Genomic DNA, 13108 nt, shown 5'->3' on the forward strand with positions numbered 1-13108 from the left:
GTACTTAGATAAAGCACGTGTTTACATAGGCGTAACAGTATTTGCCGATCGTGACTTTGGAGCGGATCTTGGTGGACTTTGTCACTCCTCTGCTTGAGGTTTTTTCCTTTTCTTTTCTTTTTTTTCTGAAAGCAGCAGCTGAATTCTTAAGGTAGCATGAGCTGGATCCCCCTCCCTTCCCAGCCTCCAGACTTTCTGTTAAGTCTAGGTCTTTGCACGTACTCTTCCCTCTAACTGAAAGGCATTTCAGCTTACTCTTTTCCTGCATGGCTTCTGTTCATCGTTTAGACCTTGGTTTAAAAGTCACATCCTTCAGAGATCTCTAAACTCACCAGTCTCCTTTGTAATTCTCTTCTAACTTTTTTCTTCATTGCTTTTACCATAATTGCATATATTTGTACCTTTGTTTAATGGTTGCCTCTCACTCTAGAATGTGATCTCTGTTAGATGTGGGGACATTATAGTTCTTTCCACGACTGAAGCTGGAAAAGAGAAAAAGGAGTTAAAATCCAGTAAAGTAACAGAAAGCAGAAGAGGCAGGAAAAATTGAGGGAATAGAACATACCATCTAAAGAATTAAAAGAATTGCAGTCTTAAGACCATTTAGTGGAGGGAAATGTGCTTAACACATCTCAATGACCCCTGATGACTGTAAAATGAGTACCCTTAATGAGCGATGAAGAACATAGGTGGTTCAGAAATTAGAACTGTTGTACACTGCTGATGGGAATGTAAAATGGTGCAGCCATCCTGGAAAAGTTACGCAGTTCCTCCACAGGTTCAACACAGATAATATGACTCAGCAATTCCGCCTCTAGGTTACGTGTCTAAGAGAAACGAAAACATTTCCACACAAAAACTGGTATATCAACGTATGTAGCTGTGTTATTCATAATTGCCAAAAGGTATAAACAACCCAAATATCTACCAAATAATGGATAAAATGTAGTATATTCATACAAAGGAATATTATTCAGCCAAAAAAAAAAGGAATGAAGGGCTGGCACATGAAATAATATGGATGAACCCTAAAGACAAACTAAGTGAAAGAAACCAGACACAAAAGGCCACGTACTGTATGATTCAACTTATATAGAGTTCGTATAGAGAACAAGCAAATCCAGGCAGAAATCATACAGACCACCTAGACAGACTCTAGGACTGAGGGTGGATGGGTGTGGGACTGACTGCCAATGGGCACAGGGATTTCTTTTTGGAGTGATGACGATGTTCTAAATTTAGACTTTAGTGATGGTTTCATTACTTTGTGAATATACTAACAACAACAACAAAAATCATTGAATTGGATACTCCAAGTGGTTGAATTTTAAATATGAATGATGTCCCAATAAAAATGTTAAATTATTACTCATAGTAGTAATTATGTTCTGTAAAGTTGCTGCAAGTACTGAATTAGCGAACACCAAACCATTGCTCTTAGGGGACACACGGGGTTAGGTTCCTGGAAGCCTCTGGTCACATTTTTGCCAACCTATCAATACATAGACTTGTTTTATGTGTTTCTGTTTAAAGACACTTAATTTAAAATGTTGATTTACTAACGCTGAACTCATGGCCAAGAGCGCTGTAACTCATGCCTGAACAAAGCTTGTTCAAAACATGTATTTGTTCCCATGCGGCACATCACAGCTTTCTTGCACTCATTAGGAACACTAGACAGCACTTTAGTGCTACACTTGGGGGCCACTTTAAAGAGCTAAATCACCAGCAAAAAGTATAAAAATGCAAAAAAATGTGGCACGAAACAGACTATAAAAAGGACTCTTGTTCACGGCAGGAACTGAAGCAAGGCAGACTGTCACTTTGACCTTGGCTGGGAATGTGTGCAAGGCGGGGGAACTCAAAGTTTTCACTGCTCTATGCACATCCGTGAATGGCTTCAAAAGCACCAAGAGTATTGTGATCATGGGGTTACAATTTTAACGAGTAGGTGAATTTGCAAATATGGTTTTTAAAAAAAGTTTTGAATTTCAAGATCTAAACTTCAATCTTTTTATAATGCTAGATAAAATGCTATATATATTTGTAGTTTCCAGAGTGGCTAACGGGAAAGAACCAGTTTTAGAAATTTGAGACAGCTGTTAGTTTTATTTCTTTGGTATTTCTAGATAACCATGTTTCCTGCTACTGATTCCTGGGCTAAGGACCATTTTGAAGGTAAAATATTTATTTTAATCAGCAAAAGTCTAATTTGAATCCTGGATCACAAACGTAGGCCCTCTCTTCCAAGGAAAAGTCCTCTGTTACCACAGAATGTAATTAAAAGCTACTTTAATTTTCAAGTAAAAGAAATACAAAGTTGGGCTAATCTCTAATCTGTACTCCTACTTTCCATATATTTGTAGACATGCTTTCACATGCTAGCTCCTGCTAATTTAAATTTCCAAAGTTTTGCAGTGTTTTCTTTCAAAAATATTTTCTGCAGTTTTATTAACTTTAATTTTAGATTGGCTTTCGAGTCTCAAATCCTCTTAAAACAGGAAATGTCAGTTCTTGCTCATAGCTTCTTGCAAGAGGCTTTTGCCAAATTCAGGAATTTAGAGATAAATTAACCGTTTTAGATTATAAGTAACATCATTTTGGCAGGGGAGCAAATTTATAAATATCAAGTGACTACTGCATATCCATATTTGTGAACCTGAGTAAGCTTAAACATCAGATTTTGGCTATAAAATTGTACTTTTTGGGATCAGTATTTCTATGCCCCTTTCTTGGTAATCAAGATTCATGTCTTTAAAAAGCTTTTAGCCGTTTTTGGATTGGAATTGGCAAAAAACAGTTGGAATTGGCTAATTAACTCAAACTTCCCAATTAAAACAGTGGAGCTTGGTAGAGATACTCATTTATTCATCAACTCAAGAACTTAAAACTTTAAGTTCTTGAAAGTTCAAGGTTCTTCAGTCTCTTTTGATCTCTAATAATAACTTGATACAATAGGCTTCTCATTCTTAAGTCTCAAGGCTAGATATTCATTTAACCGGCCCCTCTTGCCCACAACAAATTAGTTTTCTCTGCCAACCTCAGCAGTTCTGAAGTTTCATCCCTTCCATCCTGCTACTCTTGTGAATGTGGTAGCAACTCCTCTCCTGGTATTTTCCCCACTGCCCATGACTGGCTTCACTCTCTCTTGTTCTGAAGTAAGAACCACCACTGGGGACTAGTCATCACTCAGAGCCTCGTACTGTCAAAGTGATGGCCCTCTCCATTACTACGGATGATCGGAAACAGACCACAGCCTGTCTGCCAGGATTTCTCATAGTATTTTATTTTGACTAATCAAACTGCCCAGGATTTATTCATTCTCGGGTTGGCTCTAAAATGTCTTAATTTTAAATATGACACAAAATGCTAGTAAAGATTAATAACTGACCTCTGTCAAAATAAATATTCCATAAACATTTTCTGGTAGAGTTGTCTTTAAAAAGCTTTCAAATATCTTTCATTAAGATAATTTAATTCAAAATAAAAAATTAAAGTTTCCAGATTGAAAGAATTTGCCCTAAAATTGAATTGACATAATACGATATTAGATCAATTTGATAAGTTAGTAAAGAGGTTTATATGATTCAAAGTCATGAGGACGAATGCTGGTCTTAGTGAACCACCTTTAATGAAGAAGTCATTTTCATCAGATGGAAAGCTAAATAAGTAAAGAAAAATCATTTTAATAGCTCATAAAAATTCTGTATTTTAAGAGCTACTCCTTATATGTCAGCGAAAATCTGTTCATAAATGAAAGCACTTTTTGAAAAATTAAAAAAAATTCAGACAAATATAAAGCAGTATATATATAACAACAAGAAGTTATATTTTAAACAAAAAAGCTATTTGTGTCTTTTGGCTAAAAAAAGGCTTATGTGAAAAAGATGAATTGAGAAATGTGAAAGGACAAAAGCAAAGAATTTCAAATTCAGATTTTAGAAACCTTTTATTTATATTTGGTCTTACACATATTCATTTTAAAATTGACTCTGCTGTAAGAATGTAAAGCACAAAAATTTGCTAAATATCAGATCCACACAAATCCTCAAAAAGGTTTTCTGTGTAGTCTTCATTAATGCGAATCTCTGTGTGAATGTTTCACTCTTACCATAGATCTTGAATCTGTTTCACAATAATGAAGCCATCAAGTTTTTATGCAGTGCATTCATTATAAACTATAACATTTCTATTAAAAGGAAAGCTGGGTAATACAAAAATGAGAGAGGATCTGAGCAGCAGGCAATCTGGTGAGGCTCTGTGTAATCTCACCCGCTTTGTGGTTTTCTGTCACTGCGTTCAAAGAGCGCACAGCACACGAGGCAGAGTATTCACCTCCCTTATTAACCTCCCTAATTTAAAAATCTGTTGTTCGTAAAACTGGACCGATTATCACAAACTATCATTTGCATAATCAACCACAAGACTATTATGAAGCATTCTGTTAGTGGTATCGACAAATGCAGGAGGATGGAAATTTATAAAAAATGGGTTTTGTTAAGCTTGCTAACTCCTCACGTATCATGGGCTGTGCTGCCACTTCAACTTTTAATTAGCGGTTTAATGCCTCACAGTAAAAGACTGATCGATGGAAGAAAGCAAAACTGTTTTCTAGGTGCTGTAATATTTCATGTGACAAGGTAACAAAAGGATAGGACAGAATTTAAGCAAGATTTATATGCGTTCCAACTTTTCACTCAGAAATTCTTCTACACTGTCTGTGTTCCATTTGAGGATGCTGAGCTCCTCAGCAATGTTCCCATTGTCGTCCAAAAGCTTCAGCACAGGGTCTGAACCACGAACATACTACAAAAAAGAGGAAGAGCATTCTCTGCTTAGTGTCTTTCCAGTTTCAACCACAATCCAAACCAATTCCAGCTTTATTAAATTTAATAGTAATAGGCTTTTAGATATAATATCATGAGAAGTCTTCAAGAAAGTCTTTCAAAAAAGTGTAATGGGATTTCATAAAAAATGAGAATTAAAAAAAAATTTCATTTTACTTCTGAAGAGAAACACCAGCTGGGATCAAGACAGTTTACTTTGGATGTAAGCTTATTGCTGAATGTAATAAATATTGCACACACAACACACTCAAGCTCTCAAATGAGTTGAATCTAATGCAGGAGGCAGACAAGCTCAAAATGATTAATGAGAGAATCATGTTGAAATGGGCTGTGCATACAAATTACCAGACAAATTATTATTCTGTATTGGACTTTACATTTTTCTTTGATTTAAGAAATCTGACGATTTTGTTATTAGTTTATAATTCAACTGGATTCTTGAAACTTCAGATCTACTAGTGGGGTCCAATGTTTTGCCAGAGAGCCCTGAGGAATTCTGACTCTGGGTAAATGTGACACAAATATGATCCCATTTGTTAAGCGATCAATCTTCAATGATACATTAAGTTAGAGCCGTGTAACTAAAAATGTAGCAGTGATGAGGAAGGGGGCTTTCAGAACTTCTTTCAGCAATTATACTTTCGTTTTTCTAGGTCTTCCAGGGCTATGAACTCCAGAGATAGAGACAAGCTTTGTGATTATGAGCATCTGGTATTTTCTCACCCATTTGTGGAGTTTAGAAATAGGCCCTCTTAAGCTAATGAAGCAGTAACATTACTACTTTAAATCTTTTGGGTCAGGTTATGAACATAGATTGTTTTAAAAAATTCAATTTTTTTGTGATTCGTTTTTTATTTAAAAACTCATTTCAGTCCAAAAAACTTAAATTATAGAACACAGTTGCAAAAATCCTCAATATTAAATCAATCCAACAACAGATACAGAATTATATACTATGACCAATTTGGATTTATTCCACATATGCAAAGCTGGTGCACCATTTGAAAATTAATGTAATGCATTACTACCAACAGGCTAAATAAGAAAAATCCTATGATCATATCAACAGATGCAGAAAGAACATCCTATCACATGCTACAGTGCAGATAAACCTCCAGGACATTATGCTGAAGTGAAATAAGCCAGTCATGAAAGGACAAATCTGTACGATTCCACTCCTATGAAGTATCTCAAGTGGTCAATCACAGAAACAAAGTAGAAAGGTGGCTGCCAAGGGCTGGAGGAGCTCCTCAGCAATGCTCTGAGAAAGAGGGGAGAGAATTAGTGTTTAGTGGGCAGAGTTCTAGTTCTGCAAGATGAAAAAAATCGAGATACGTTGCAAAAGAGTGTGAATACACTTAGCTATGTTAAGTGTACGGTTTGGTAGTGTTAAGCTGCTTAAGTTTAATGTTAAGTTTTGTTTTTCAACCACAATTAAAATTTTAAAAAGTGGGCAAAAGATCTCAACAGATAAATCAAAGAATATATACAGGTGGCAAATAAGCTTATGGAAAGATGTTCAAATAGGGAACTGCAAATTAAAACAATGAGTAACATTGCATACTTATAACATGGATAAAATCCAAAACAATGACAATAACTAATGCTGGTGAGAGTGCGGAGCAGTAGGAACTGTCATTCATCATCAGTGGGAATGCAACGTGGTATAGTCACTTTGGAAGACAGGTTGGCGGTTTCCTACAAAGCTAAACAGTCTTACTATACAATTCAGTAACTGTGCTCCTAATTACCCAAGTGAGTTAAACTTATGTCTACCCCAAAATACACAGCAGCATTACTCATAATTGCCAAAAATTGGAAGTGACCATGTCCTTCCACAGGTGAGTAGAAAAACAAACCATGGTGTAACAGAAGACTATGCCTATTGTTCACGATGAGCTATCCAGCTACAAGAAAGACACAAAGGAACTGCAAATGCATACTGAGTTCAAACTGAAATCTGAGAAGGCTATCTGCTGTAGCCTCCTGTACCTACTGCATGATTCCAACTATATGACAATCTGGAAGAGGCAGAACTACACAGACAGTAAAAAGATCAGTGGTCGCCAGGAGTTGGGAGGGCAGGGTGTGGAGAGGAAAGAACAGGTAGAGCACAGGGGCTTTTGGGGGCAGTGAAAACATTCTGTATGATACTGTAATGGTGGATCCATGATATTAAGCATTTGGAAAAACTCCTAGAACTACACAGAGAATAAGCCCTCATGCAAACTAGGAAATTTAGTTAATAATGTATCAATATTGGCTCATCAACTGTCACAATGTACATCATCAATGCAAGATGTTAATAAGGGAAGTTGAGGGTGGGAGTAAACGGGAACTTTCAAATCAAGTTTTCTGTAAACCGAAAACTGCTCTAAAAAATTACCTATTAATTAAAATATTTAAGTATTTAAATTAATGCTGAAAAAAAAATCCCATTAAAATTACATTACCTTGATTTGTAGTCCTCTGAATAGTTTGGGTTTATCACTCCTGACAAAAGCTTAAGAGAAAAAAAAAAAGATTCAAATCATTCACTCTCAAATCCAAGCTAGCTACAAAGATCAATACAAAAAGTAGAAATAAACCCAATAAAAAATTAGCTCCCAGATATGGAAAAACCAACAAAATTAAAACACATATAAATGGGAAGACATCCCATACTCTTCAGGGGAAGACTAAATATTTTAAGATGATAATTGTTTCAAATTAATCGAAGTCCTAAATTCCAATGGAATTTTGAAAGCTTGACCAAATGACAGTAAAGCTCAGTTATAAGAGTAAATGTCTGAGGATAGTCAGGGCAGTTTAGAAAAAGTAAAATATGGGAGAATTTGTTCAACTGTTCATTAATATACTATGTGATACTTATACCACAATGGATAAAACAAACAGATTAGGAAATCTACAGAGAGAAAAATACTTGTATTTTTCAATATGGTAAAGCTAACAAACCAGAGAGAGAGGTGGGGAGGGAGAGATTACAGTTGTGGGTGTCTGGGGAGGGTGTGTGTGAATTATTCAATAAATACTTTTAAATATCTACTGTATAGCAGACAGCAGAGATAAAGCTGTATAAAACAGACGTAATTCCTGCTCTGGTGGGAGTTTAAGTCTGGAGGGGAAGAAAGGTGCTAAACAAGTAACTGTGTAACTGGCCATTTCAGTCATGATAAGTTGTAAAAAAGAAAAAGTTCAGAAAACTATCATAGCATTTAACACAGACAACCCAGATACGTAATATAAAATTCTTTTCCTGTGCATGAGCTTAAAGAAAATGCTTTATAGATGTGCCTATAGAAAAATGGAAACTTAAAGGAAACCTCAGTGCAGCAAAACACCACTATACGCAAAATTAAAACTAATTTTCCCCAATATGTTATTTTTATCTCTAACACAGTATATAAAAGGGCTCCTATTAATAAGAATAAATAAATACTAGGTAGAGAAGTGAATGAAGGACAGAAGTGTACAATATACAAACACACAAATGGCCACTGAACATTTGAAATATCCAACCTCACAAATAATCAAAGAATGTGAAAACGAGGTAACCTCATTCAGAGTGACAAAAAATAAAAAGAATATTTAAGGTTAGAGATGGGGAAGAGAAGATTTTGCTGCAGGTTAGTTGTGGGAGAAATATAAATGGACACATCCTTCCTGAAGGGTATTTAGCAAAATGAACCAAAAGTCTTGGAAATCTGCAAAGTCCCTTTCTAGGAATTTCTTTATTCTGAGGAAATAACCACAACATGAAAGATAATGAAAGATACATTATATAAGGTCCTGCTAACCAAGCAGGGAAATTTCAAAATAATCCAAGTGTGTAAAAAGCTACTGGTTAAATAAATTAACATGGACCTCACTATGGAATGCATCCAATCATTAAAAATTATAACAATCTATATTTAGTGATACAGAAGTAAACTCTTACATAAATATATGTTCGCAAATGAAAAAGCCTAGAAGTATTAAATAATATATTTTTTTAAAGATTAAGAAATACAATACACAAAGCAGTTCAAAAATAACTTCTTACTTTAATAGGGGATTACATATGGAGCATAGGGTTTGTGAAAATTTTAAATGTTTTCCCTTTTGGGTTGTTGACCTACTAATTTTACCAAGTCTTCAGTAATGATCATGTCTAATTGTCCAAGTTAAAGAATTTAGAATACATTTTTCTAAAATAAACACAAATGGGATGTTTCACTTAGATCCATACCTGACAGTTCATAATACCAGTTCTGTTATTGTTTACATCAGTCCCTATTTTATAGTGACACACTTTTGAAAATTTATTTTTTAAACTTATAATTAACTAGCACAATAGACATGTTTCATTATGAAGATCTTAATATACTTGCATTCAGGACAATAAAATAAAGATTAGTAAATACTGAAGGTTTTGCAGACTTCCCCTACTAAATTTATTTCAAAATAAAACTGATTATATTATTCTGGCTTATTAGAGTATCTTCTCTATTAATTTCATCCTTTAAAATTTGTCCAAATACCCTACAGACTCCTGAATCCGCAAACAAAAAAGAGCTTATGATGTCCGGTTGCATTTTACACCACTCCGTTGGCAAATGCTACATGCACACCTATGCAAAACACCAAATAATACACAGTAAGTGTGTTTACCATTATGTAAGAAACTTTCCTGGGGAAAAGGACTATTCTTAAATATTTTTTTCTATCTGTAACACAGCCTAGCACATTTAATAGCTTTCTGTCATTCAAAAGATTTTTAACAGGCTGGAATGAGCAAACAAACTTAAGAGGAATATTAAGATTAGTCACTAATGACTATTTTCATCAGTCCTTTTCTCGTCTCTCTGCTGCGTATAAATCCATAAGCATCCTAATTTTGAATGAGGGGAATAGCTATTAAATGTCCTGTAGGAGCAAATCACATTTTATAGGCAGCAAATTAATCTTTTAACAGATATTTGAGTACTTACTATATACACATAGTGCTGGGATAGGCTATATGAGAATATAAGGGACTTGCAAAAAGACCCCATTGAAACTTATTTTCTATTTTAGTTTTTGCTGTTTTAAAAATAGATAAAGGATATCAGTTTGGAGATTCCTAAAGAAATTAATTCAGTCACTCTATTTTAATAGAACGTTCTTATGCCACATTTAATTGTCAGTTACAAAGGCAGATTTGTAAATAATACTTCAAAGTGATCAAATATACAGAAATGATTAGAAAACAGGTTAAATGTTTGTTTTGTTCTCAAGATTCTTATCAGATGCCATCTGTGCAGCTGCTAGGACGAGTAAGAGCTAAGTTTTTCTATTCACACTGCTTGGAAAGTCACAGGGGACGCTCATAACTCAGAGGCTCTTCCAAGTTAACGATAAAGAGTACTAAAAAATCAAAACCTAGCCTCCTCTTCATTCCAAAGAGGATACGTGGGGACGAGGGATAATAGGAAGGATATGTCTTGAGGTCAAAGAAAAATGTTGGAACTATGTTATTCTCAGAATCATAAACAAGTAACAACATGAAAAGAGGCAAAACATACATGGCTGAATTTAATGATGTACCTCCGATCACATTACAAGCAGTCAACACACTTTACTGGCTTTAAGACTGAATAAATAAGGGCTTATGGCAGGTACGATTAAGATTTGTAAACTGCCGTATAAATTATATGGAATGATAATTAGATGTTTTCCTGTTGGTTGAAAACAAGTTTATTTGAATCAGACTGTATTCTGAATAAAAATGTCTCAGCAGACCCAGAAACGACAATGCAAAGAGAAGAGCAGCAGCAACAAACAGGGGAACTGAATTCCCAACTGTGCTCAAGGGAAGCTGCTGGGCATCTAAGCGTATTCCTAAAACAAGAAAACTTACTATTGTATACAAACTGTCTGCGGTGCAAAGTCTTAAGTCATTTCGGTCCTCCCAACAAGACAATTTAAAAGTACTTAAAAACATTCAGAGAACAGCAACTTAAATAAGAGAATTTGGGGAGCCTGGAGGTACAATAACGCACACAAGCTAAAAAGGTTATTACTTTATAATTTATAACTTCATAGAGGGTAGAGAACCAACGTAAACACAGGCTTTTTACCAGATTCCCATTTGTCAAAAGTAGAGGCACCTATGAATTAGATAAATTTAGAAAATCCATTTACTTGCTCAATAATTATTTGAAGTCATCTTAATACGAGGTGCAGATTTAGAAAGATTTAGAGTAAATTAACGATAAAAGTTTTAACTATTCTGAGCTTTAAGGAGTTCCTAGTTTGGCAGAGGCAGAAGACCAGTAAATCAAATAAATACTTAACAAGTTACGTGGAAACTGCTGTGAACACATGGGGAGAGTGAAAAATTCTGTCTGAAGGCAAATCCAAAATAAGACTCGAATTACATTTTGACTGAATAGGAGTTCATCACAAGAATGGGCAAGGGGTACATAAGGGGTATAGCAGGTCAGGAAGACACGCAGTGTGTGCAAAGACTTACGAGTACAGAGAACTGCAAATAGTTCTGCCCATAAACTAGAGATGTGAACCGAGGAAAGAGAATCCATGTCAGGACAGGCCTTGCATGGATGCCACTGAGTCTGATATTTACTCTGTATGTGATGGGGAACCATAGAGAATTTTAAACAAGAGGCTCACATAATCAAATCTGTCTCATGGAAAATTTTTTTTGGTAGTTGTGTAGAAGAGATAACAGAAGTAAGAAAAGGGAACAGAGACAGACAGACAAGTGAACTAATCCTTTGGGATAAAGATGCTAAGTGGCTGATTAAAATCATAGAGAAGGCCAAGGGAGTAAGATATGAAGGCATTAAGGAGAGGGAAGAGACACAACTTGGTGGCTAACTGGGTATAAAGTGTGCAAGAAATATTAATCATGACTCCTGGGTTTCAAGCTCACGCTCCTACGTGACGATACTACCATCTGTGGGAAGAAAATGGGCAAACTACTATCAGAGACGAGGAGTTGGTTTTTAAACATGCTGGGGTTAAGGCCTCTCTACCAAAAATGTAGGCCACAGTCTGTAGGATCGTTAAGAAATGCAGAATCTCAGGGTGCAAACCATATTTACAGAGTAACAGTCTGCATTTTAACAAGATCCCAGGCGATCCAGGTGACACATATGTACACTGCTTTAAGATACTATGAGCCATGCAAGGGGAAATGCCGATTTGCAGTCAGAAATGTGATACCTAACAAAAGAAAGGTTTGATTTAAAAATACAGATTGAGTCATCAGGTAAACACTGCTGCTGTAACTAAGGGAGCAGGATATCATTCAAGACAGTAAGAAAAAAAGAAAACATGAACACAGACCCGAACACTAACAGTTGCAACGTGTGTGTGGCAGACGAGACGCCAGGAAAGGAGAATGGGAAGACTTGATAGCGCAATGTGAAGAGGATAGAGTTTCAAATGCTACAGAGTCAAGTAAGAGGTCATAGCCAGGAGGAAAAATGGCAGAAAGAGAAGCCAGCCTGTCATAGACTCAGGAATGGCTGGCTGGGAGCAAATAAAATTTTGCATACCATGAGGAGTCAGGCTGCTGCTATAACTGATGTGCTGATTTGAACTGTTTTTTTTTTTTTAAAAAGATGGCCAATAAATGAGTATGTGAATACCTGTTGGTTAGTAACTGAAACTTATTCATGAAAGAAAGAGTATAAGATAGAACCACGATACCCACCATTTAATATTCTCAGTGCTGGAATAGTGCTTGACATATGACAAGCACTCAATAAATATTCACAGAATTAGTGAATGACTTACTCTGTATGTTGGTGCCGAACACACATTAAGTGATTTACATGTTACCTCACTTAATTCTCAAAACAGTCCTGTAAGATAGGTATTAACCAATTTTATACTGTCTATTAACCCATTTTATAAATGAGAAAAATTGATGAAGATAGTACCAATGACTCAGTATTCCTTCCAGCAAAACTCCAAGGTCGCATCATAATCCTCGGCACCACTACCCAGTCAGCCACAGTTGGTCTGAAGTGAAAAGCTATTTGCTATCTCAGTTCTACATTATTTTAAAATTCCTGTGTCTGAAGGTTTATGATTCTAATACAGAGGTTGGCAAACTACGGTCTGTAGGCCATACCTGGCCTGCCTGCTTTTGTATACAAAGTGTTTTTTTGAACACAGCCAGACATATTCATTTAAATATTTTCTATGGACGCTTCCATACCACAAAAGCAAAGTTCAATAGTTGCAATGGAGACCTCGTTGCCTATAAAGCT

The 13108-nt window shown here is 35.6% G+C and overlaps 1 protein-coding gene across 2 annotated transcripts in view; it reads right to left on the reverse strand.

Annotated features, from left to right (window-relative positions):
* Window positions 1-3930: 3930 nt before the first annotated feature.
* Window positions 3931-13108, reverse strand: part of SELENOF (selenoprotein F) — a 38682-nt gene continuing 29504 nt past the window's right edge. Inside the window, exons 4-5 of one of the 2 annotated variants that reach the window (XM_006188906.3) lie at window positions 7301-7350; window positions 3931-4806 (exon numbers count right to left, since the gene is read on the reverse strand). In XM_006188906.3, the coding sequence (XP_006188968.3) occupies window positions 4675-4806; window positions 7301-7350 (182 nt within the window). In that variant the 3' untranslated portion in view covers window positions 3931-4674. The remainder of the gene's footprint in view (window positions 4807-7300; window positions 7351-13108) is intronic. The other variant, XM_014562752.2, reaches the window with a different exon arrangement.

Source organism: Camelus ferus, chromosome 13 (assembly GCF_009834535.1).
Source record: "Camelus ferus isolate YT-003-E chromosome 13, BCGSAC_Cfer_1.0, whole genome shotgun sequence".
NCBI lineage: Eukaryota > Metazoa > Chordata > Mammalia > Artiodactyla > Camelidae > Camelus > Camelus ferus.